The sequence below is a fragment of the Chenopodium album genome, chromosome 22, assembly GCF_948465745.1.
Source record: "Chenopodium album chromosome 22, dcCheAlbu1.1, whole genome shotgun sequence".
In the NCBI taxonomy this organism is placed as follows: domain Eukaryota; kingdom Viridiplantae; phylum Streptophyta; class Magnoliopsida; order Caryophyllales; family Amaranthaceae; genus Chenopodium; species Chenopodium album.
Window position 1 is genome coordinate 41,016,469 of NC_137855.1, and position 25,231 is coordinate 41,041,699.

The 25,231-nt window shown below is 35.5% G+C and overlaps 4 protein-coding genes and 1 pseudogene across 6 annotated transcripts; 4 read left to right on the forward strand and 1 right to left on the reverse strand.

The window, feature by feature from the left end:
* Positions 1-555: 555 nt before the first annotated feature.
* On the forward strand, positions 556-9,524 carry LOC145606130 (uridine kinase-like protein 3). 2 transcript variants are annotated; one of them, XM_081662182.1, is made up of 15 exons: positions 556-708; positions 2,394-2,553; positions 2,874-2,965; positions 3,638-3,707; positions 4,423-4,541; positions 4,729-4,825; positions 5,262-5,341; positions 6,069-6,263; positions 6,357-6,440; positions 7,054-7,114; positions 7,320-7,380; positions 7,770-7,863; positions 7,981-8,056; positions 8,744-8,826; positions 8,938-9,524. In XM_081662182.1, the coding sequence occupies exons 2-15, from the start codon at positions 2,403-2,405 to the stop codon at positions 9,085-9,087; spliced, it is 1,413 nt and encodes a 470-aa protein (XP_081518308.1). In that variant the 5' UTR covers positions 556-708; positions 2,394-2,402; the 3' UTR covers positions 9,088-9,524. The 2 variants fall into 2 exon arrangements, with proteins under 2 accessions (XP_081518308.1, XP_081518309.1); XM_081662183.1 differs by having other exon boundaries at positions 7,984-8,056.
* Positions 9,525-9,964: 440 nt separating this feature from the next.
* Positions 9,965-11,685, forward strand: LOC145603761 (fructose-bisphosphate aldolase 5, cytosolic). Its single transcript, XM_081659745.1, has 3 exons — positions 9,965-10,157; positions 10,252-10,934; positions 11,131-11,685. Exons 1-3 carry the CDS (start codon positions 10,130-10,132, stop codon positions 11,497-11,499), a joined length of 1,080 nt encoding a protein of 359 aa, XP_081515871.1. The 5' UTR covers positions 9,965-10,129; the 3' UTR covers positions 11,500-11,685.
* Positions 11,686-12,443: 758 nt separating this feature from the next.
* Positions 12,444-14,170, forward strand: LOC145606131 (sufE-like protein 1, chloroplastic/mitochondrial pseudogene; annotated as a pseudogene). Its single transcript, XR_014105220.1, has 2 exons — positions 12,444-12,653; positions 12,840-14,170. The product of XR_014105220.1 is annotated as a sufE-like protein 1, chloroplastic/mitochondrial pseudogene (transcript).
* Positions 14,171-15,789: 1,619 nt separating this feature from the next.
* On the reverse strand, positions 15,790-17,911 carry LOC145605707 (uncharacterized). The gene has a single exon (XM_081661779.1). The coding sequence runs from the start codon at positions 17,647-17,649 to the stop codon at positions 16,894-16,896; it is 756 nt and encodes a 251-aa protein (XP_081517905.1). The 5' UTR covers positions 17,650-17,911; the 3' UTR covers positions 15,790-16,893.
* A 4,145-nt stretch (positions 17,912-22,056) lies between these two features.
* LOC145604480 (uncharacterized) lies at positions 22,057-24,428 on the forward strand. Its single transcript, XM_081660365.1, has 2 exons — positions 22,057-23,374; positions 23,488-24,428. The coding sequence occupies exons 1-2, from the start codon at positions 22,057-22,059 to the stop codon at positions 24,426-24,428; spliced, it is 2,259 nt and encodes a 752-aa protein (XP_081516491.1).
* The last annotated feature ends 803 nt before the right edge of the window (positions 24,429-25,231 follow it).

Genomic DNA, 25,231 nt, shown 5'->3' on the forward strand with positions numbered 1-25,231 from the left:
ACCCAGGTGTACATGTACACCCACTGTCATTCGCTTATTTAATCAACAAATGAGCAAATAATTATTGATCATTTAGTCGGGTGTACGTAACATGCTCTTTTGTGAACTATACACGCTCTAAACTTCTAATTCATTATTAAAAGTGAGTATTTGATGTATACACTTCCATCTACAAGTAGACATTAAGGGCAATCTTGACATTGCTAGTTTTCATTAGTTACCTGACTAATTAGTGAGTATTTGTGGTATATCTTAAAACTCTACAATTACATACAAACGTTGTTATCACAATATATGATGTCATTTCTTTTCTTAATCATTCTATGTAAAAAAATTGTGCATTGTACGGGATACAAAGATGAAAGATTTGTTTAATAAAAGATCTAATGTTTGCCTAAAAAAAAAATATAAAAAGATCTAATGTAAGAATTATTAATAGAGCATAATAAACATGAAAATGAGGAGACGTCGGTGGTAAATAAAGGAAAGAATAAGCCCTTTTAATAAAATAAAAATAGGGACTCGTATTTGGTGTTTCTCTCTCATCGGTGCGCCCACTATAAATATCAACAATCTTCTCTTCTCCTTAACAACGTAACTCTTGATTATTTTTTCATCTCTTTCACTTTTAATTATAAATAAATACTCTTTCTTTTTCATTCCCATTAATTTCTTCAATTTCTGCAAAAGTATCAGATCGAATCAAAGGTATATTCACTTCTAATTGTTTTTTTAATTTCCCTTTTGTTTATTTTTGCTTTTAGTTTTTCCCCCAGATTAATAATTTAAATTATTGGTCACGAATTTTTTTTGCTGCATTCTTGTTTCAAGAATAAAATTGACCTAGTAGAAAGATTATTAACTTAATTGTATCTTGGTTTCAGATTTGATCCGTGATAAATAAGCTGAATTTTTTTTTTATTTTTAAAGAATGATTGGATTTTTGTTTGTCGTTTTTTTATAATTCCATTGTTTGAATTGATGTATGAGCAGCTTGCGTCAGATCAATGTGGGCAATTTAGATTTAATGTCTTGATTTTAAAGGAATTTTTTTGTTTTTTTTTTAAAAAAAAGTTTTAAAAATTTATTGTTACTAGTGGTAAGTTTATGGGATTTAGAGCTAAAGCCTAAAGGGAATGATATTTATTGATGTTGATGTAAATATTTTGAATTTTTAAGGTTTTAATGACATTGATATATAGCTTGCATACTTGTTTGAATGTTGAATAAAATAAGTTGGTGGAAGACCAAATCTAAGGAACATGTAATTTATTCCTGAACAAAGCACCCTTTTATTTAATTATTTGACTTGGAGGCATTGACATTCTTTTAATTGTAGTTTATGTTTAGTGTACTCATGGGGCAGAATTCTGTAGGTATAATTGCACCATGGGTTTGATTCCGCGTCTGTAATGCCATGATTATATATTGTTCAATTGGAGTCGGTATAGAGATGCCTGATGTCGGAAAAATAATCGCCATTAAGGTATTGGCCTAGTGGTAAAGATTGGTGTACTTATGATCTGTTTGGGTAGATAATAATAATAAGCGGACTAGCTTACTAGCTTGTCTAGCTGTAGATAGAATGTGTTTGAATGTAATTTTGCAAATGAGAGTTTCATTCTAATGCCCAGGGTAATGGCACCCCATACCCAAATATGTGTTTATCACCATGTATTTCCAATTCCACCTCCTTAAGCGGTAATGGAAATAAATGAAGATTCAACCAAAAAAACCCCTCGGGCATTAGTATAGGATTTTCCTAACAAATTTAGATACAAATTCATTAAAATAAGTACAAGTATAACTCCCCCTTCCAAAAAAAAACACTGAAAGAATCCTTACATCAATTATTGTGGTTCTCTTAGAGTGTTAGGCATTGTCATTCCTTCGAGCATTTGACCACTTTGTCAAGAAGGTTGCTTTAGGTAGCTAAATGTATTATAAAACTTAGTTGGGGCCATCTATAGAAGACTCTAACTCTAGTAGTCAATAATTCACGTAGAAGATATTAAGTAATAGGAAAAGTCATGTCTTGATATGGTTCCTTCAACCTGATTGTTCAGGATAACTAATACGGGAAGAGGATTCTAGAAATGTCTTGTCGGTTTGTCCCCCAATGTTAGATTAGATGTGTGTCTTGACTCATGTATAATACATTTGTGCATGCTTCTTATAGTGTTCTGTTGAGCTAACACTAATGATCGTTGAACTTTTATACATGTTGTGGTAAATTACTGGAATCACTACAGTTTCAAAATTTTGCATGTGGAGATACTTCTGAAGTTTTATGTGGTTCTTAGTCCTTGCATTTAGTGGGAGCAGCACATTACCTGCTTGCAGTATTGTTCAATTTTAATCTCCTTACATGTCCTCATGCCTTGTTTGTGCAGCTTTGTTGAATGGGTTCCCAGTCAGTCCTAGATATGATAGAGGCTTCATCAGGAGCCCATTTTTCTGGATTTCACGTGGATGGCATAGAATCCAGGAAAGCTGTTATTGAACAACCAACGACATCTACTGAAAATATTTACAATGAACCTTTTGTCATTGGTATGTACAGATCTGTCATTTGTTAACTCTTCTGACTTCTGCCTTTTCCATAAAGTCCTGAAATGCTATTGCATGTAGTTGAGTGAAGCTAGCATAGAGGCTGGCCGATATGCCACTCATTACCCTTTCACTGAAACCTTTTAATGCGTTGTTCGTGTAGTATCTCACTTACTACCTTTGGTTTTCTTTTGTTTGCTTATTTTTATTTAAGCATTAGTTGCCTGAATTTGCATGCCTGGTCACTTGCTTTCTTTGACTATTTTCTTCACATGTTTCCTTTCGGTTGATTTTGTTGGTTAATCAGACATTTCCCTGAGCAGGAGTTGCAGGAGGTGCAGCATCAGGAAAGACTACTGTTTGTGATATGATTATTCAGCAGCTTCATGACCAGCGTGTGGTTGTTGTTAATCAGGTAAAAATCTTGTCAAGTAGTAACGGCAATTTGTAAGTATAGGCAAACCAAAACATAAAAGTTATGAGTAAGGTATATTTCCTCTCTCTTTTGTGGAGAGGGGGATATGATGGGGGTTGTGTAGGTTCCTTTATTGGTTTAATTGGATAACTGGTTATTATGTTTTGTTTAAAATAAGTTCCCCATAATTCCTGATCTCCTCACTATTCTTGTGAAGTTTCTACTACTCTCTATTGTTTGTAGCATTTTATTTAGGGTCAATGAATCAATCTTCCAAAATTTTAGTGGAAGAAGGCATAATAAATCATTAATGATCTAATATAATTCGTGGTATAAATCTGCTTTGAGCTGGAGGTGTCTACAAGTTCCCTATGGAATTTCTAATGAATTACTTAATTTACCATGAATAATTTATGAGTGGGATTTTTCATGATTTATTAATTACTCCTTGTCACTGAAATACTTGAAAATTGTAGGCCTGTAGCCATGAGTCCATTGGTTTCATTGCTGGTAACATACTGTATGTGTTTGGATTATTAGACTATTGGCTCTCCTTTTCACCAAAGCACCAGCTTGGAGTCTACACACAGATTGTGTTTTGCTATCATTTTTCTAATGCTTAATTTCAACCCTTGGTCCTAACTCCATCAATTGCGTTAAATGGTTTGACAGGATTCATTTTATCATAATCTGACGGAGGAGGAGCTTTTACGAGTTCATGAATGCAACTTTGACCATCCTGGTGAGTTTACTTAGATCACTTCTAGGATAAGGATAACTATCTTGTCCCACAAAGGCCAGAGCGTTTATTTATTGGAAAGAGCTCCATGTCGGTCGGATGCATGTTTAGTACTTAATTGTATGCTCATCTGTTCCACACTTCCACTTGCTTGCTCCTATGTTCAAAATTAAGCTTTTTCCTCATGATATATCATACTACCCTCCATTTTGGAAGTTCTTAACACTTTCCATTTTAGAAAGTTCTTTACATTTGCACTTTATTCCATTTAACCCCTTTAATTTCACTTCTACCTTTTTATTACACCCACCCTTGTTTTAATTTCACTCTCTCTTACTTTTTCCACCTTTTTCTTACACCCACTCACCACATAAACACTCTCTCTCTCCGACTGGCTTAATATGTGTGCAAACAGTAAATATTAAGAATTCTTGGAAATGGAGGTAGTATTATCTAAATTCCCTAACCAGATTGACACACTGATGGTTAACTGGCAATTTGTTTGCAGTTTTGCATGAGTCATTCATTATAACTCTCCTAAAAAATTATCCTTCTATAGTAATTCGCCCATGCTTCACCCTAAAAAAAATATTACTCTATCTAGATCTTAGGGCCCCTTTTAATTTTTAATTTGTTATTTGCTGTCTGGGATAAAAGTTAGTCTATGTGCAGAAAGATGCTAACAATGAAGTATCCCCCCCCCCCCCCCTCTCAACAGATGCATTTGACACTGAAGAGTTGCTTTGTATCATGGATAATCTAAGGCGTGGGAAAGCAGTGGATATTCCAAATTACGATTTTAAGAGTTACAAAAACAATGTATTTCCAGCTCGAAGGGTAAGTTATAGTCACAGTTAAATCTGTTCTGTTTAATCTGTCTATCTCCTATTTACTTAGGAGAACAAGAAAATATTGTTATGCACTTCAGCTTATTTTTTGGCCTCTTTGTTCTTTTATAAAATGATAGAGTGAATTATTTGCACTGCATAACAATGATAACATATTGATATGAAAATCTTGGCAGGTCAACCCATCAGATGTAATTATATTGGAAGGGATACTTATCTTTCACGATCCTCGTGTTCGTGGACTAATGAATATGAAAATTTTTGTTGATACAGGTCCATCCTCTTTCATTTTACTTATCTTAGTATTTTCCTGTTTTTCTGTAGAGGTTCATGTCATGTGTAAAATTTTGAATTGACCAATTCAAGTAAAACCCTTGTAGATTCTTTGGAGTAATTAAAAGTTACTTGTTTGTCACCAAGATAACTGACACAGCATTGTTTAACATGACATCCTTGGGTCTGCACATCATAGATGTATGCTCCATGTTTATCCCTTGTAGAATTCTGGATTAGCCTCTGTTGGAAAATTTTATCTTGTTGATATATGTTTGCTAAAAAAGTCAAATGCATTTTTGTTTGTCTGTTAATCTTCTTAGTTATGTGTCTTTGAAGTTTAATTTTATAGGGTCAATGCTTGGAATTTTTATAGGTTTAAACTAAAGCTCAAATTTCTTTTTCTCAATTCTCATAATGCTGGTTTCCAGTGCAGATGCTGATGTAAGATTGGCAAGAAGAATTAGGCGTGATACTGCTGAGAAGGCTAGAGATATTGCAACGGTATTGGATCAGGTTAGTTATTGACTGTGTATTCATGTGAGCATCATCTATTAATTTCTGTGAATGTACTTCTCTGCACCGGATATACAAGGTCTGATTTCTGATATTCAGACTCTATTATGTTGAGTAACTCCAAGTCTTCATTCGAGGATGAGGTGAGATTTTTAGGGAGGGAGGAGTATCTTTTTCATTCATGATCTCTGTAAATGTCAGCAACTCAGCATTATAGTTATTTATCAATTACCAACCTCAAAATCTGTAACAAACTAGCAAAGTTGTCAAAAGAGACAAAAAAGGAAATGATTTGCAAGTAAACTACTAGAAGACTTCTTAATAACATCGTAATAGACTTACTCAGATAAACTAATTAAGTTAGACCCTGCAACATATTCTAATATCTATATTGGCATCTTTTATCTGGTATGCCCTTGAATTCACCCTTCATAGCTGTTCAAACATTAGGACTAGCATCATTAATATTGGACTTTTTGGAATTAGAGAAGCACTTTGTGTGGGCTGGTGCTTCTTAGCTCTCCAAAAGCCAATAGGGGGTGGGGGGGGGGGGGGGGGGGGGGGAGCTGTTCATGACATTATTACTAGCAGATTATCATGGTGATAATTGGTTATTAACTAATTTTTCTGAAAAATGCTGCAGTACTCAAAATTTCATGACATTATTACTAGCATAGTACCATGGTGGTAAATTGATTACTGACAAACTTTCTGAACAATGCTGCAGTACTCAAAATTTGTGAAGCCTGCTTTTGATGATTTCATACTTCCAACAAAGAAGTATGCTGATATTATAATTCCCCGTGGAGGTGACAACCATGTTGCTGTTGACCTTATTGTCCAACATATTCGAACAAAACTTGGTCAGCACGATCTCTGCAAAATCTATCCTAACTTATATGTTATCCAGACAACCTTCCAGGTAATTGCTATTACTATTTTATTATAATGAGTAATAATTTGTATACAGTTTTATATTAGGGAAAATTAATGCACTTTTATCCTCCCTTTGTAGATACGTGGCATGCATACACTTATTCGTGATGCACAAACAACCAAGCATGATTTTGTTTTTTATGCTGATCGGCTGATTCGCTTGGTAAGTACTTCTTCTTGACCAAAACTTTGACTGTCATTTGTTTCAAGGAGATATTTTGAATGGTTTGTTTATATGAATGAGATGTGAAGATTTGTTTTGTCTATATAGAATTCTTCTCCCCAATAAAAAATTCCTCAATTTTGTTGGTATGTAGAATTTCCTAGATTATTGCCTAAAGTCAACTTTCCATATGCTTATATGTCAACCAAACAACCACTGACATATTTTCAAAGTTCACATGACTATGCTGACTTGCTTTCTGAATTACTGTCTTCTGCATATTAGATGATGGTAACATTCAGTTATAGCATTTTGATAGAATGAATGAGAAAAGGATGGAAAGAATTATGTATAAGAGTATAATATAGAAATGATAATTATAAATGTTAAGGCTGATGAATAAAGGCTCTTGATATTGTCTTTTGAGCATGGCAGCACGTCATGGTTCCTCAGTTGTCTTTTGTTTCTTACAACTGGTTGAGCATTTATCTGGTTTGTTGCTTGGACACACGGACAATATTTTTCCTGATTTACGTTGGAAATTTCATTCCCTCTTATTATTTATATACAATGAATTTATTTGCTGTGCTCTTATAATCTACATTTTGTTTAGGTTGTTGAGCATGGACTAGGACATCTTCCATTCACAGAAAAGCAGGTTATCACTCCTACTGGTAAGCTCCTTGCCAGTGATTTTGCATGGTTTTCAGATTTTCACCACTTAATCACATTCAATGTCAGTTTTAATAAGTTACTGTATTCATCTCTGGATACCCTGTTTTTGAAATGTATGACCACGGTGAATTTCATCCACAAGCCTGGTTGATTACTTTTCTTTTCTGTGCTATTGCGTTGAAAATTTTTGGAAATGATTTGCAGGCTCTGTATATACTGGTGTAGATTTCTGCAAGAGATTATGTGGGGTGTCCATTATTAGAAGGTTCGTCAACACCTATGGATATATTCTAATATATCTGCCTTTCATTGGATTTATTTTTCAGTTTCTTATAAGGAGATCAACTAAAATAAGATGATTGTATATCTTGCTTGCTTGTCAGCAAATAATGATAGTGACATTCATGTTTCTTTGAATTGTTGATTCTTAAATACAAGCTTTGTAGTCAATCTATAGATTAAATTAAACTATCTGTTTTGTGAAGTTTGGTGAATGATCTTTCGTAGTAGAAATGTTTGGTCTCTGTTACTTTAAGGTTATAGCATAAGTTTTTTGTTGAAATTCTTCCTTTTTTCCGTAAAGAAACTTTCTTATCATTGCTCTGCTTCAGTAAGTATGTTTGTATCTCATGGATTTTTTTTGAAATTTGCCAGTGGTGAAAGTATGGAGAATGCTTTACGTGCATGCTGTAAAGGAATCAAAATTGGAAAAATTCTTATACATAGAGAAGGTGACAATGGACAGCAAGTATGAATCTCTAGCTTGGATTCTTTTGTTTCATCATTTTGTGTTAGAACTGCTTGTTTATTGTAATTTATTTATTGTACTCTATTTTTCTACTAATCTCGGTCACATTTATTTTAGCAGCTGATATATGAAAAACTACCACAAGATATTGCTGATCGACATGTATTGCTCTTGGATCCTATCCTAGGAACAGGTTTTCTTCTCTTCACAACTTACTGCAAAGAGTATACGTAGTACAGTTTAGGAGGCTTCCCTTCTTGCTCTATGCTGAAGTAGATGTCTGAATTTATTTTTTTAATTTTTTTTATTATTTTTTTTTTTATTTTTGAAATTTTCTTAATTATCCGTTTTCAAATATAATACTCCCTCCGTCTCTAAATTGAAAGCCTCTTTCGGTTTATTATGTGAGTAATAAATGCTAGAAAGAGGTTTTGTATTAAGGGACGGAGGGAGTAGTATCCATGGATTGTCCTAGTCATACCTTCATGAGGCTACTTCTTAAAAGTCCTAGTGGATCTTATTTAGAGAAGTCAATAGTGATTGACTTGTTGACCTGTATAGAACATTGTTTCCCTTGTATTTGGTTAATCCTTGGAGGAACATTTTTTTCTTGTTTGAAAGATCGGTTTAGAAAGTCCCAGAGTCCCCACTCCCCACTGTTTTTGTTCTGGATTAAGGGTTGGTGTCAATGTGTCATTAATGGGTGCAAAACCTACAATTATATTCATATTTTACCTTCTTGAAGCTCGTGTTTTCTACAAGCTGGAGAAATAATTTGAGGGTCATTATTTTGTTGTTTTTGAAATGTTTCATTTATATCATGCCAAATTTTACTGGATGAGTCTTGTACAGGGTACTGATTTTTTAAGTGTTACTATAGGCAATTCTGCTGTTCAAGCTATATCTTTACTCATAAAGAAGGGTGTGCCTGAAGGAAACATAATTTTTCTCAATCTCATATCTGTGAGTAATGTTATTTTTGCTTCTTTTGCTCCAATCAGCGTACAGAGCTCTTCTTTAGCAGGACTGCTTTGCTATTCTTTGATCTAAACCAATATCAATTTTCTTAACCAGGCACCCCAAGGAGTGCATATGGTCTGTAAAAGCTTCCCAAGAATAAAGATTGTGACCTCTGAAATAGAAACAGGCTTAAATAAAGATTTCCGTGTCATTCCGGGCATGGGCGAGTTTGGAGACAGGTATTTTGGCACAGATGATGAATAAATGAGGGGAGGGAAGCATTATTCATCGTGGATCTCAATAATCACAAGCTGAATTGAATATTGCAAATAATAATAATCAAGATTGCCTGGTAGCCTGCTGATCAGTTTGGCGTGGGAGGTTCAACCTAGCTAATGTATTGCCTCCATTATACTTCAAAACCCTTTTTTTTTTTGTACTTATACACCTCAATTTTGTTACGAGCAATGCATTCAGCACCATGTTGTGGTTAGATATGTAGCTGAAGAGAGCAATGAGGCCCTAGAAGATAGCAATGATGGTATATGAGCGCAAAGTGCGCATCTTAACAATGGCATATATCGTGTTGTAAATTTTGTCATAGCCAACTTTAATTTTTATTAGGAACTCAATTCGACACCCCTTGAGGTGTCTGTCACTGATTAAACATCTGAATCAAATTCTCTTTGCTTTTTGTCTAATTTTTTGCTCAAAGTCCTGTGATTTTCTCAGTGCATATTGGTTTTGAGGTGTTATCTTCTCCCCCCCAACCCTTCCCTTTACTTTTTTAATCCTGACACACGCAAGGTCAGATTAATAGCTTTATCATTGTGGTATTGCAACGATGCTTGGGTGCTCTCAAAAAAGAGCATCCTTTGCTTTCCATCAAAGCCATGGAGGGTCTTGATATTTTTGTTGTGAACTTGTGATGGATATCAGAAGGTACTGAAAATTTGTTTTATCAGAAGAATACAAACATTGGCTTTCTGCTTAATTCCCTCCTTTGTGGAAGTTACTCACAAAAAAACAAAGAGGATAAGAAGTAGAAGCCGTTCCACACATAAGAAGAGCACAAAGCAGGTCCACTTGGCTGAGGAAATGATCACTCATTCCTTTATCCATGTATGATAGACTTGCGTTGGATAAAACGTCGAGCATGTGTCAAGACATGGTGCAAGGAGAGAAATCCTATTGGTATATTCCAAGCTATTAAGCTGATTCTATATATAGCCATACTTGGGTAAATCTGTTACTGCATTTTTTCCCGTGGCAGTTTTTATTCACTCCTTCCTTCAACTTTTGAACCATGTCTGCGTTCGTAGGAAAGTATGCAGGTACTTGCTTCTCTCCAGTACATCCAATATGATAATATTTACTCAACAACATATTGTAAACTTTGAACAACTTTTCCCCCTTTTTGTTTTCTAGATGAGCTGATCAAGACTGCCAAGTACATTGCCACTCCTGGGAAGGGGATCCTAGCAGCAGATGAAAGCACAGGGACTATTGGGAAAAGGTTTGCTAGCATCAATGTCGAAAACATTGAGTCCAACCGCCAAACTCTCCGGGAGCTCTTATTCACTTCTCCTGGAGCTCTTACTTTCCTCTCTGGGGTCATCCTCTTTGAGGAGACGCTGTATCAGAAGACCTCTGAAGGGAAGCCCTTCGTTGAGGTTCTCCAGGAAAATGGTGTAGTTCCTGGGATCAAGGTTGACAAGGGGGTCATTGAGTTGGCAGGAACCAATGGAGAGACAACAACTCAAGGCTTTGACTCCCTTGGTGCCCGTTGCCAGGAGTACTATAAGGCTGGTGCAAGGTTTGCCAAGTGGCGAGCTGTGCTCAAGATTGGGTCTACAGAGCCCTCTGAGCTTGCAATTCAGCAGAATGCCCAGGGTTTGGCACGCTATGCTATCATATGCCAGGAGAATGGGCTTGTCCCTATTGTTGAGCCTGAGATACTGACAGATGGGAGCCATGACATAAAGAAGTGCGCTTCTGCGACTGAGACTGTGCTTGCTGCGGTGTATAAGGCTCTTAATGATCACCATGTACTCCTTGAAGGCACCCTTCTCAAGCCCAACATGGTTACCCCGGGTTCAGATAGCCCCAAGGTGAACCAACATCTTCTTTAGCTCTCCAGCTTTGTTTTGATTACTTTATCTAAGTTTTTCCTAGTTGCTCAATACATGGTAAAATTTTTGCATTCAATCTGCTTTAACAGTAAATTATCTTGTTTCCTATAATTATAACAAGCTATTAAACTAACCTAACAAGACTGATGGTTTTGTTTCAATGTCATATGGTCAGGTTGCTGCAGAAGTGATTGCAGAGTACACTGTCACAGCACTCCGGCGGACAGTCCCACCAGCAGTCCCAGGAATTGTGTTTTTGTCAGGAGGACAGAGTGAGGAAGAGGCAACAGTGAACCTGAATGCAATGAACAAGCTGGAAGTACTGAAGCCATGGACATTATCCTTTTCGTTTGGGCGAGCACTGCAGAAAAGCACACTTAAGATATGGGGTGGAAAGAAAGAAAATGTGATAAAAGCACAAGAGGTCTTCTTGGCAAGGTGCAAAGCCAACTCTGATGCCACCCTAGGCAAGTATGTTGCCAGTGGAAGTTCCACTGCTGGTGCTGCTAGTGAGAGCTTGTTTGAAAAGGGTTACAAATACTAGGATTGTACTTGATTCTTAAAAAACCCATGCCTTCTTATTTTGTATACTATATATAAAGTTTCAATTTTGCTAATCCGATTACATAGATGTATGTATCGTGTTGGAAATTAACAGTGTATATGTTGCTCGTATTTTGTATGCATCATATTGGAAATTTACTGTATAAATTTTGCTTGTATTTACTAATCTCTTGTACCAAGCAAAGTTTGTGTATCTCACTGCCAAGAGGGGGATCAAACCCCACAAGAGGCACTTTACCCTTCCCCCCACTCCCATAGTGCCTAGCCCGCTAACCCGGATCTAGAGGACCTGTGAGAGGTTTAGACCCGGTAGGGCACTTATCCTTACCAACCCACAAATTTGCTCATCTCTTGTGGTACATGGACCAACTCAATGTCGGGGTTTGAAGTAATGTAATTTTATGCCTCATACGAATTTGTGTAGCTGCTGTTGGATTTGTGTGAGAAGCAGAGGTGGTTTTCACTTTGTATACATCGTTTTCTTCCTTTATCTTGTGTGAGAAGCAGAGTTGGTTTGCACCATGTATATCTCATTTTTCTTCTTTTTGCTTCCCAATTCTGCAAGATTCTGGGATCAATTCTCACCTCCGTCCTTGTGGCTATCTAAACACACAATTAAAAAAAAAAAAAAAAAAATCAATAAGTAAATACTCTGTATTTTAAAGTAAAATCCAAAATTCCCTCTATCCCTAAATCCCTAATTATTTGCCCAACTATTTTCAAGATATACCTTAAAATACAAATACCTCCAATTTTACACGTAAAAAAATTATAACTCTGTAAAATTTGACATTTATAAAGTTATGCTATATTGCTATTACAATTTGTAAAGATATTAATACGAATTTAATATAATATAATTTAATATAGAGGCAAACAAATAGGTATGATTGAAATCTAATTACTGTAACAAAGTACGGTCGCGTATGGGTGGGGTTAGTAACTAAAGCACGAACTGGAACTGCGACTGCGAAAGTGAAGTACTGTACAAGTTTCTGAGTTTGATAAACTTGGCAACCATAAATATAATCCATCTTTTTCCTTCCTGTGATAGTCCAAGCACTCCCATACAAATCAATAAACTCGAATACTTTGTCTCACAAATTCTTCTCACCCTTGGGATAACAACTACTGGTTTGTTCTTCTCTCTTTCTTCTTCGTCAATAATTTACCGATGTTTTTATATTTTGAAATTAAATCAGATACTTTACTTCAATTCATTGCAATTTTGATTGTGTTAATAAGTACTACGAGTAGTAAAACAGAAAAAGGATGAAACTTGTAAATGCGATTCCTGAGAAAGCTTTGCTCATCTTGCAGGGTACAGGTACAGGTACAGGATCAAATGTCGATTTCTTCATCAATTCAATCAATCTCCGCTAAACTTCCCCAATTCAATCTCTTCTTCCCCTCTTCTTCTAAACCCTTTATTTCAATCCCTTTATCTTCTTCATCTCTTCCTTCCTCCTTCAAATCCATCTCTTTCCAACCAATTCCTACTAAACCCCAATCTCTCTCCTCCTCCTCCCCTTCATCTTCATCCTCATCTTCTTCTTCTTCTCTTCAACCTGTTGAAGAACTCCCCCCAAAACTCCAGGAAATCGTCAAGCTTTTTCAAGCTGCTCAAGACCCACGAGCCAAGTACCAGCAGCTCATGTTCTACGCCACCAATCTTCCTCCTCTTCAACAGAAGTTCAAAACCAAGGAAAACAAGGTTGAGGGCTGCGTTTCTCAGGTCTGGGTTCGAGCTTTCTTAGACTCTGATTCTGGTTCTAAACTTGTTTATTTTGAAGCTGATTCTGATTCTGTTATGACTAAAGGCCTTGCTGCTTTGCTTGTTTTGGGTTTATCTGGTCGTCCTGTTCCTGAAATTTTAAGGGTTTCTCCTGATTTTGTCACCCTTTTGGGCCTTCATCAGAACTTAACCCCTTCTAGGAATAATGGCTTTTTGAATATGTTGAAGTTGATGCAGCGGAAGGCTCTTCTTTTAGGGTTGGAGGATGAGAAAATTGAACAAGGAGATGAGGTTTCTGGGTTGGATTCTCAATTGGGTGCTGATAATTTGGACCCTAAACTGGAATTTAATGGTTCTTCTGGGGTGGAGAGTTCTCATCTTGATGTGGGTAGGAGCGAAATTGTTGCAAATGAGTCCAATTCAAATTTGGGTTCGGGTGGCGTTGGATTGGGGAGCAGGGGAGAGAGAATTAGGGAGAAATTGGAGAGAGAATTGAAGCCTGTTGAGTTGGATGTTGAGGATATATCCTATCAGCATGCTGGACATGCTGGAGTAAAGGGGAGTGATGGGGAAACCCATTTCAATTTGAAGATAGTTTCCAATGAGTTTGAAGGAAAGAGCTTGGTTAAGAGGCATAGGATGATTTACGGTTTGCTGCAGGATGAATTGGAAGGAGGTTTACATGCTTTGTCAATCATTGCTAAGACACCAGCTGAAGTGGGTGAGGGAAGGTAGACTGAAGAGGGAGTATTAGTTTGCACAAAAATGATTTTTTTTTGTTCACTTGTCAATTCTGAACTTAGTGCTAAACCTTTTTCCCCAGATAGCTAAACATTGTATTTATGATTTATTCATCGCTATTACTTACCATATGAGAATTTATTATGAAATGAATAAATGGTAAAATTTTGTTGGATACTTGAGATTTGATATTTGTTTGTGCCTTGGTTTCCTGGAGCACTCTCAGTTCAATTGCTTCTATTGGTTCTTAAACCTTGTGCAATGCGTAGCTTATGCTAGTATGTTGACTAATATTGACATTAATTGATGCATACTCAATTTGGGCATGCTGTTGCCTAGCATGGCTATCATGGACCTTGTTGGAATGATTTTTCACTTGCTGTTATTGTTTGGTACAGACTTGATGCTTGGATCTATATTGACAATGCAGTTTTTGTAGTTTGGAATGTAACTTCTTCAATTGCACTGTTTCCAGATTCTGCTGCTCCAAATTTTAATAGTTTTGAGTACTATTATGAATCATTAGCTTGCTTAATTATTTGATGTCATTTCTTTATTGCTATGCTAGTGACTTGAACTGATTTGGAACATATGATCCCTGGGATCTTTTCTCATGTGTGTTCTCATTCTATGGAATTCTCTATCAAATACTTAGTCCTTTTCTGTTCTCATAGATCTCCTTAAGCAAGTGATTTTGAAATTCTCCCGTTTGCTCTAGGGGGTCATTATAGCACAGAGAAGGACCCTTTCCTTTGAGCTGGTGTGACAATGGAATGTGTGTCATCTTCTCTCTTATGAAATATATCTTCAAAATCCTGAACATATAAGGTTCGTGGCTGAACTATGGCGTGTGGTTTAAACTTTTAATAAATAAAGATAACATCTCCTAGCAGTTTATTTATGAAACTTGCACTTATGTGGTGAACCATGGGTCTCATTCCATAAATTCTGTTTGACACATATAACTATTTATAATAAAGTTTGCTATAAGGTAATGATGTAAGACATGTTTTAAAATTATAAAATCAAAAATTGTTTATCTCTTCCTAGAAGTGGATATTGATATTTTATTGGAATTAGTTTCTTATGGAACTTGGATATCCCCAAATTCCTATATACTTGCTTGCAGCAATCAAGGTTTATTTAGATGCTATTCTTCATGTCTAGCTGCCAATTTTTTGATGTTGAATACCAGACCCGGTTAATTGTTGTCACTCTAGATGTACTTTTAAAAACTAGTGGTGGTACAACTTCAAAATTTCAAATATGTGAAAGGTGTACATCTGAAGATGAACTTCTGAACTTAATTCTGCTGCTGAGCCTGAAAATCACTAGTTCGTAACGTTTATGAAGTTTTTTCTTTTTTGCAAGATTGACAACCCTGATGACAGGGATTAAGGCTCACATTAGACCATAAGGCTAAAAGGGTTTTGTTAAATGTTGAGTAGAGAAATTTGTGCATGGTGATAACATTTTGCAAGGACAGAGAGTTTAGGAGATTTGTTTATTGTTTATCTATAACGATATTCTATTTGGTAGCTTAAGTGGTCATTTTGTTGACGTATAAGATAATGCATCCTAGGAAACAGTGAAGTGGAAAGTTGTTTGGCTAACCAAAACATAAAATATAAAACTACATGAGAAGCTCTGTTTCTCACTGAATGGAGACATTTGCTTACCTCTCCTAAGAAGTGTGGATCTGTTTACAAAAATTCCTCTTGTATTCAACCACCTAGCTGTCTGCTATTTATTGGATTGGTCTATCCCTTGGTTATTACAATTTTCTTTTGGGCTGTGATTACAACAAAATAAAGCCACTAAATGCTTGTTAAAGCATCCTAGCTAATTAAGCTCAAAGAACTGCTGCTGATGCACTTCAATATGGAATTTTGAAATTCCACTATTTAACTTAAGGTCTAACTTGACTGTTATCTGCTAATTTTGTATTACTGGTACACGGGGGTTGGCCTGGGCCTGGGCCTTGCCTCTCTATCTCAGTTCACGAACCACACAACTCCCCACCTCAAGTATGAAGCGATCCCTTGTCACACGGGTGATAGGTTGGAGGAGTTACTACCTTAACCAATCTTGATTTCTGACAGTCATGAGAAGCTCTGTGTCTCTTAGGTCTTTTTTTTCTTCCCTCTTCTAAATAGTAAATACTGGATCTCACATCCATTGTATTTTTGAAAGTGTCTGCTTTCCACTGCTGAGATAATGTAAATTGCAGATTTCTCTCTGTTATGCTATCTGACTACATGACAAGACCATGTCATCTCCACTTATTTGTGTCTCTTCCCTTCATGGTTTGTAAATTGACAATTTTGTGGATTTTCTATTTTGATTGGGGGAGAAAGTGTGAAAAGTAGCTATCTTTATTAGATGTGCTTTCCTGTGTAATATATGGGAAGATGACTTGTGGTAATTGTATGTATAAACTCCTATTAATTATCTTTTTTAGTAATTGCTGCAATAATTGAAACCCAGGGGAAGATGCCAAGCTGATTCCGTTGATTCTCACTGGTGAAGTGACAATATGAAATATCCCATTACAAAATTATACAACTGTGTAGTGATTAATTGTATGTATAAACTCCTATTGATTATCTTTTTTTTTTGGTAATTGCTGCAATAATTGAAACCAAGGGGAAAATGCTGAGCTGATTCTGTTGATTCTCGTTGGTGAAGTGACAATATGAAATAGTCCGGTACCAAAATTATACAACTCTGTAGTGATTTATATCGTTATATGTATGTAGCTGGATTTTTTAAAAACTGACTTCTGTACACCAAGACAACTTGAGCACAACTAAGAGGTAATATTGCCTAGAAAAATAATTAAGATAGACAAAAAATGGAAGGACAAAGAATAAGTAGAATACTTGATGTTCTTCATATTCATCTTTTTTTAGTGCTGCAATTTTTAGCTACGAGAACTCCGAGAGGTGGACTGGTCATTTCTAATTGGCACTTCGTGTGCAGCCAGTATGTGAAGCGAGCAATACCCACTTTTGCTCTGACCCTGAAAGTCCCCTTGATATTATATGTGACTCTGTTGCTCTGCACTTGTCTTTGGAGCTCAACTGCAGGATTTGGTGGCAGATAAACCAAGCTCGATATCAAGTGAATCATCTCCAACCTTGCTTCTCCTGGTCTTTGACTAAATGGCTCAAGTGCTCGAGTTGCTATCAGCCTGTCAACAAAGTAAAGCTTTATATCCAGGTAATCAAATTTAACGTTGATTTTCCTATTTGGGTTGGTGAAATTAGCTAGCACAGTGAAGTCTCCATTGAAATTTTCAGGTGAGTCGAAGTAGATTGTGTTGAGATTTGCGTTGGGAACATCAAATGATGGATATTTTGGTCTGATGACTAGGTAGATGATCAGAGTTGTGATCCCAAGGAAGATTACGAGGAGACAGAACACGAGGCATATGATTGCAATGCACCAAACTAATGGGTGAGTTCGCCGAGGCTGGTGGATTAAAGGGTCATTACTTAATAGCCTAACAAAAGGCGCTGGTGAGCTTTTCATTCTGGGAGTTTTTTGGTTTACAGGTTGCTTTGATATTGAAAAATGGCTTGGAGTTGGTGTGTTTTGTTGTCTTTGGGGAGGAGGTGGAAGAGTTTGCATTGTTTCAGAGTGGTTAGACATGAGGTGAAACTGCTGTTATACCAGGGCGATATCAACGCTCCAAGATAAAAAGCTAGAAGGGGTTTGTTCTTTAAACCATTAATTTGCTTTAGTGTTAGCTGTTTTGTGAGCAGAAATCTCTCAGATGGAGACTAGAAATGAAGGAGATCTGGAATGGTTTATGTTGAAGAAGCTAAAGTATTAGTGGATCAGGCAAAAGTGAAACAAAGTAAACAACTTTTTTATTTAGTAGTATTTATAATGTTATTTGATATTAAGAAGAGGGGAGAAGTAAGTGGCTCAAGAGTGCTGCTTTTTAGATGGACAAAAGTAGGGAACTGGTAGGCAGATAAAGTTAGCCTCATATGCAATCAGTTGTTTTTTGAATTCGTTTAATTAGTCCTTAAGAAATTTGACCCACTCTTGATCCACTGTGGAGGGGCTCACTTTAAAGGTGTTAGTAATGTTTGTGTTTGTGATGAATTTCTGATCTCATGATCGACATAACGGACGGTTTAGATTGTCTTCAGGATCTTCTATATAACGATATAAATAATGGTACTCCCTCCGTTCCCTAATGTTCTATACGTTTGGAATTATGCGCGGTTATTAAGAAATTGTGTAAAGTAGAGGTATATTGGAATATTCCAATGATTGAAAGTACAATTATATTGAAAAAAACAATGTAGTGCATGTGGGGTGAAGAAAGTAGAGGAGAGAGGAGAGAGAAAGTAATAAAAGTTGGCAAAAAGTAGAAGATAGATGAGAGAGAAAGTAATAGTGAGCATTGAAAACTCATTAAAATATTATAAAAGGTACATTTGCACATGAAAAGTGAATGACAATTGAGTATTTAAATTGTAAAGCAAGGGTAATTTTGTCTAAAATCAATGACTTAAAAAGGAAATATCCTAAATGTAAAGAATAAAAAGGAACACCCTAAATGAAAACGTAAAAAACAAATGGGAACGGAGGGAGTATGTTCTAAGATGTTCTGCTTCATTAGAATATTAATAATGTCACAGAAAGTGTTTGGAGCCATCATTCCTGTAATTTGCTTGTTATCTGTTTGAAAAGCTTTATGCAAAGCATTACAGTATTTGTTTGCTGGATCAAATATTATACGGATATGTGTGAATATACCAGATTGAAATTAAGCAAATAAGAAAAGCTTGCTTTTGTTGTTGGATTGACTCTACAAAATTATACAGCTGACCTGGAATGTGCAAGACTATTGCACTCATAAATTCATAATACTTGTGTGTGCATCATGTAACACACCCTGCGCCCCTTGCTAATAGCCTGATACCATGGTGCTTCTTGTACCCGGGATCACTTGTACTTTATCAGAATATTGTAGGTGAATGTGTGATGCGGGAGCAATAGATCAATATGGGTATTTTTGCCTATGGGTTTTTACCTTGCACTTGAAAGGATTTTTCCTTTTTTTAGGCTTTAAGAGTTTTAGCCATTAGGATATTTATTTATTTAATTTATTTATGTTAGGATAGATTTGGGGTCTGTTCTCATTGACGGGACTGAGCTAAACTGAAATGAATATTTATTAGAGAAGGAAATTAGGAGCTGAACTGAACCGAACCGAATATGATTAGGATATATATTAGGATTAGGATTAGGATTGGGATTTATTCTATCTTATTTTAGGATATAATTGTTAGTTTTCTATCTTATCATTGCACGATTTGTCATCCTATAAATATGATTTTATATTAATAATAATTGAAGAATGAGAGTGATTTGTTATGGGAATTAATTCTTTGCGCGTTGCTCGTTTGATTGTTAATTAAAAACATCACTTGTTGCGACTTGTGATCATCTTCTAGTTGCGATTAGAAAGAGACCCTCTATTCTTGTGAGAATTAGAGTACTATTCTTTTAATTTTTGTGTAATTTCTTTAGTTCTTATTAAAATCCAATGTTATTATAGCTTGCGAGCCTTGTGAGAGTCTTGAGAAATCCACCTCAATGTGTTTTGGTATATTGCATACATTGGGTCATGTTATCTTGGTCCTTTTTCTGAAGGTCTTGTTTAGTTTAGTGTGGTCTTATTGATTCAATTTCTAATTTGGTGGAACATTGACTATCCTTCGTATCCTCTATGTTTATGCAGGTGTCTTTAAAGGTTCAACTTGGATAAATGAGCAAGTTTATGCAATTATGCTTATGAGATTGTTGATTGTAAATTATTGAATTAAGAGTATCTTAAAAATTTGTTTGATATTACGTTATGGAATTTGTGAATTGTCACATACTCACATAACATACGGGGCATTTGTAATGCATAAAGCTGAATATTGTATTTCAAAAATTTTCTCTAATAATGCAAAATTCAAATCATTGCAATTTCAAGAAATAAGTGAAAATTTTGGTCATCTATATTAATAATAGTATGTAGTGTATACCAAATACACCTTCCATTATTATTCCGCTTTTATTTTCTATATTCACGAGAGAAAAAATGGCCAAAATGCAAAAATCAAAAGTAACGGATGCTTGAGGGAGCATATATGGTTCCAAACAGTGGCGGATGTATGTGGAAATAAGGGGGGGCATTGGACCCCACTTGTTGAAAAAATTTTAATAAAAAAGCTAGTACAGGGAAAAAAAAAATTATATATACAAAGATGACCCCACTTATAGCTAAAAAGTGACCCCTATTTTACCACTTTCAAGAGACTTTCCATATTCTTAGAAAAATAAAAGGTAAAAAAAAATAAAGATAAATTTTATATCCCTAATTTACGTTTCCAAGACTTCCTATTATGTATATCCTATTTTATTTTTATTTTTCTTTATTAATTCTGTAAGTGAATGTAGACTTTTTCTACAGTTTGTTCTTCCACTTCTTTACTCTCTTTCTTCTTAATATCATTATAAAACTACACTTTTTAATTTCACCCAACAATCAAAAGTCAAACCTTCAAAAGCAAAACCTATTTTTTTAATTTTTTTTAATCCATTCATCCAAGAAGAATACAATCAATAGACAATATTCATACTTTGGTTGTGCGGCTGCGACCTGCTGACGGTAATTGTTTTTTTTTTTTTTGGTTTTTAATTTTTTATGCTCTTTAATTTTAATTTTAGTTTGGAAAATTTGCCAAGAATAATATGACCTTTCAGCGGTCTTCCAATGATGGAATGACCTTTGGTTTATTTCAAAATGGAACGACCTTTAATACATATTTGCCAAAAATGGAAAAAAAAACCTGTAACCTATTTTACAGGTTACGTTTGACATGTGTTACATGTGTGATAGGTTAAAATATTTGTTTTTTTTTATTTTTTATTTTTTTTTAAACATATAGTATTTCTTTAATAATAATGATTTTAAATACAAAACTTAAATTAAAAAAGCTTAAAAAAATTTTAAAACTAAAAAAGACAAATAAAGAAAAAAAACCCTCCCCTCCCCTCGCCAACAACCACCCCAGTACAACCAGTTCCTGTCGGCGGCCTGAGCCCCCTACTTGGCTCCAGCGGCACCCTTTTGACCTATACCCGGATAGCCAAGCCCTCCCCTTCCCCTGAACCACCTTCCCCCTACCCTAAAACCAAAGCCAAGCAATCTTCTACCGCTGCCAATTCTCTAGCAACTCCTCCAATTTCGTCACCTCCACTACTACGCGACTCGAACTGCATATCAAGCTTCCTTATTTCACCACCATTTTTATCCCATTTAATGTCAAAATTATGCAATTCTGTCTTATTGGAATCAATACCCACATCATTATCTGTTTCGATTTGGGATGAAAGTGGGGTGGTTTTTAGCCATGGTGGTGGTATGTGGAGGAGAGAGAAAGGGGGTTTTCTGGAGTGATGATTGATGAAGATGGTGGGGGTAAGGTGGTTCAGGGGAAGGGTAGTGGTTGGGTGCAGTGGTCGGGTCAGGGTTAGGAGGGTGCTGCTGGCGGAGCAGGTGGTGCAGGTGTGGCTGCCGATAGGGGGAGTGTTTTTTTTTTTTTTTGTTTAAAATTTCAGCTTTTTTAGTTTTAAGTATTTTTTATTTTAAGGTTGAAAAAAATTGTAAAATAAAATTGACCAATGATATTGTGACATGTGTCACATGTAACCTATTAAACAGGTTACCAACAGGTCACGTTCCATTTTTGGCAAATGTGTGTCAAAGGTGGTTCTATTTTGAAATAATTCAAATGTCGTTCTATTTATGGAAGACCACTGAAAGGTGGTATTATTCTTGGCAAATTTTCCTTTTAGTTTATATGAATTATTTAAGTATCAAATTATTAATATTTGTTAATAGTTAGATTAGATTTATACCTTTTAAGTATTAACCTATACAATATGTTAATATACCTTCTTGAATGTTCGAAAGTGACAAGATTTTTTTTACTGTTATTGTATAGACTCAAATTAATATATGTATATTTCATATTTTTTTCAGTTATGGACAAATTTGTAATAAGGAAAAAGGCTAGAGAGGATGAAGGTACAAGTGATGGGAGTACCCCAAAATCGTCTAAACCCGTTCCTAATTGTGATGAGCAAGTTGATTTAGAAAATCTTCCAATTGATCCAGGAGAAAGAACACGAATTTCAGATTATCCTTCTAAATTCCAAGAGGCGGTAAGACAAAAATATATTACCATTGGTCCTATCCAACCTCGCACTCATATCTTTCCCCAAAAATTGATTGGCAATAAGTTGAGAAGATTTAACTCTAGTTGGTATGATGATTATAGCAATTGGTTAGAATATAGCATTAAAAAAGATGCATTGTTTTGTTTTCCTTGCTACTTGTTCAAACCTGAGGGGTATAAAGGTGGGGGTGATGCTTTTGTTGTTGATGGATTTTCATCTTGGAATAAAAAGGATAGGTTAGATTTGCATGTTGGTGATTTTGAAAGCTCACACAGTAAAGCTGTTGAAAAATATTTAAATCTGAAAAATGTCCATGCTTCCATTGAAACAGCATTCAATCCATTGCAAACACCTCAAATGAAAAATGATTATAAGACTCGTTTAAATACATCTATTGTATGTATTAGATATTTGTTGCGGATGGGATTGGCATTTCGTGGTCATGATGAATCTGATGAGTCTAGTAATCGGGGAAATTTCATTAAACTTGTAAAAGTTGCTGCTGTTTTAAATGGTGAAATTGATAAAGTTGTGTTAAACAATGCTCCCAAAAATCTACAAATGACTGCTCCTAGTATTCAAAAAGATATTGTGCATGCATGTGCTAAAGAAACAACTAAAGCTATTATTGAAGAACTTGGAGGTGAATTGTTTGGCATACTAGTTGATGAATCTAGTGATGTTTCTGTCAAAGAGCAATTGGCTGTTGTGTTGCGTTTTGTTAATAAGTCAGGTTTGGTTGTGGAACGCTTTCTTGGACTTATGCATGTTCCTAATACTTGTGCCATATCTCTCAAATCTGCCATTGAATCTTTATTGTTGGAAAATGGGTTAAGTATGACAAGTGTACGAGGACAAGGTTATGATGGGGAAAGTAATATGCGTGGTGAATTTGGTGGACTTAAAACATTGGTTTTGAATGAAAATAAGTCAGCTTATTATGTTCATTGTTTTGCCCATCAGTTACAATTAACACTTGTAGGAACTTCTAAGAATCATGTTGATGTAATTTGGTTCTTTGATGTCGTTTCTGATATACTCAATGTTGTTGGATCTTCTTGTAAGAGGCAAGATATTCTTCGAGAAAAACGTTCCATGAGAGTTGCAGAGCAAATAAATAATGGTGAGATTGAAACTGGAAAGGGGTTAAACCAAGAACTTGGTCTAAAAAGACCGGGGGAAACAAGGTGGGATCTCATTATAAATCATTGTTGAATTTTATTGAGTTGTACCCAGATGTGATTGATGTATTGGATTTCATTTATAGTGATGCTTCTTTTTCGGGACATAGAAAGAATGCACGTGGTCTTTTGGTTTCATTACGCTCATTTGATTTTGCATTCATACTGCACCTCATGTTTGATCTTTTGGGTATCACAAATGAGTTATCATTAGCTTTGCAAAGGGAGGATCAAGATATTATCAATGCAATGGTTTTGGTCGGAGCATCCAAGCAACGCCTCCAATTGATGAGAGATGATGAGTTTGAGGATTTGTTAGAAAAGGTAAATCAGTTTTGTTATGGTCATGATATTGATGTTCCTAACATGAATTATTTTTATATGACTCCAGGAAGACCAAAGAGAAATGCTCCAAAAATCACTTATGAACATCACTATCGTGTAGAGGTGTTTTATGCTACTATTGATTTACAACTTCAAGAGCTTAACAACCGTTTCAATGAAATCAATACGGAGTTGCTCCGTTGTGTGGCTTGCTTGTGTCCTAAGAACTCATTCCATAATTTTGATGTGGTGAAATTGGTAAGAATGGCAGAACTATATCCCTATGATTTTGATTCAAATGATATTAGGGGACTTTCTTCTGAGTTGAGAAACTTTATCATTGATGTGCGACAACGTGATGAGTTTCAAGGTCTTGTTGGAATTGGTGATCTTTGTAAAGTGATGGTTGAAACAGGGAAATATGTGATATATCCATCGGTACATATTCTCATAAAGCTAGCATTGTTTTTACCAGTTGCGACTGCAAGTGTGGAAAGAGCCTTTTCTGCCATGAAATATGTGAAGTCCGAATTGCGTAATAAGATGGGTGATCAATTTTTGAATGATTGTTTGGTGGCATACATTGAAAGGGATATTTGTGAGACTATTTCCAATGAAACTATTATGTACCACTTTCAAAATATGAAACCTCGTCGAGGGCAACTACCTTAGAATTATTTATGTACTGTACTTTACATGATTTTTTTTCAAGAATCTTATATGACTTATAATTTTTTTTGTGGAATTTTTAATTTTTAATAGTTATAAAATTTGCTTGAATAGTAGATAATTTTTATAGTGACCCCGCTGCTTATGATTTCTGGATCCGCCACTGGTTCCAAACGTCATTATATGACCGTAAAATGTATCCCCTTAAATCTCAAGACTTTTCGCCACCAAGCCTCGTAATATCAAAAATTCCTCAAAAAAACGGGAATCATAGCCTTCAATTTTGAATTTTTTTTGACCTTTTTTGGCCTGAAAATAAAAATTGCCAGCATGTTAACCATGGTCCCTAATATCGTTCGGGAGTCCAATTGAATGAGTTGAACCATCCAATTTGCCTAAAAAAGGTCAATTTACCCGTTTTTGTAATTGCACCGATTTCGTGAACTCAAGCCAACCACGGACATTTTGACAACATAAAATGGTCATGTATGGTTCCAAACGTCATTATATGATCCTAATATGTATCAACTATGATCTCAAAACTTTTCGCCACCAAGCCCCGTAACATAAAAAATTCCTCAAAAAGCGTGGATAAAAGCCTTCAATTTTGGAATTTTTATGCTTTTTATCGCCCGCAAATAAAAATTGCCGAGAATTTTACCATGACCCCTAATACCCTTCGGGACTCCAATTTGGGTGGAACAATCCAATTTGCCTTAAAACGGTCAATTTACTCATTTCTGTACTTGCATCGATTTTCTGAACTCAAGCCTACCACGCACATTTTTGACAACATATAATGGTCA

What these genes read in the sequence shown, in the direction of transcription:
- LOC145606130 (XM_081662182.1), top strand. Translation starts at nt 2,403, where the DNA reads ATGGGTTCCCAGTCAGTCCTAGATATGATAGAGGCTTCATCAGGAGCC. An exon ending in CAATGAACCTTTTGTCATTG is followed by an intron (nt 2,554 to 2,873) that starts GTATGTACAGAT and finishes TTCCCTGAGCAG; the next exon opens with GAGTTGCAGGAGGTGCAGCA. An exon ending in GGGGTGTCCATTATTAGAAG is followed by an intron (nt 7,381 to 7,769) that starts GTTCGTCAACAC and finishes GAAATTTGCCAG; the next exon opens with TGGTGAAAGTATGGAGAATG.
- LOC145603761 (XM_081659745.1), top strand. Translation starts at nt 10,130, where the DNA reads ATGTCTGCGTTCGTAGGAAAGTATGCAG. An exon ending in GTTCGTAGGAAAGTATGCAG is followed by an intron (nt 10,158 to 10,251) that starts GTACTTGCTTCT and finishes TTTGTTTTCTAG; the next exon opens with ATGAGCTGATCAAGACTGCC. An exon ending in CGGGTTCAGATAGCCCCAAG is followed by an intron (nt 10,935 to 11,130) that starts GTGAACCAACAT and finishes TCATATGGTCAG; the next exon opens with GTTGCTGCAGAAGTGATTGC.
- LOC145605707 (XM_081661779.1), bottom strand. Translation starts at nt 17,649, where the DNA reads ATGTCTAACCACTCTGAAACAATGCAAACTCTTCCACCTCCTCCCCAA.
- LOC145604480 (XM_081660365.1), top strand. Translation starts at nt 22,057, where the DNA reads ATGGACAAATTTGTAATAAGGAAAAAGGCTAGAGAGGATGAAGGTACA. An exon ending in TGCAGAGCAAATAAATAATG is followed by an intron (nt 23,375 to 23,487) that starts GTGAGATTGAAA and finishes AGTTGTACCCAG; the next exon opens with ATGTGATTGATGTATTGGAT.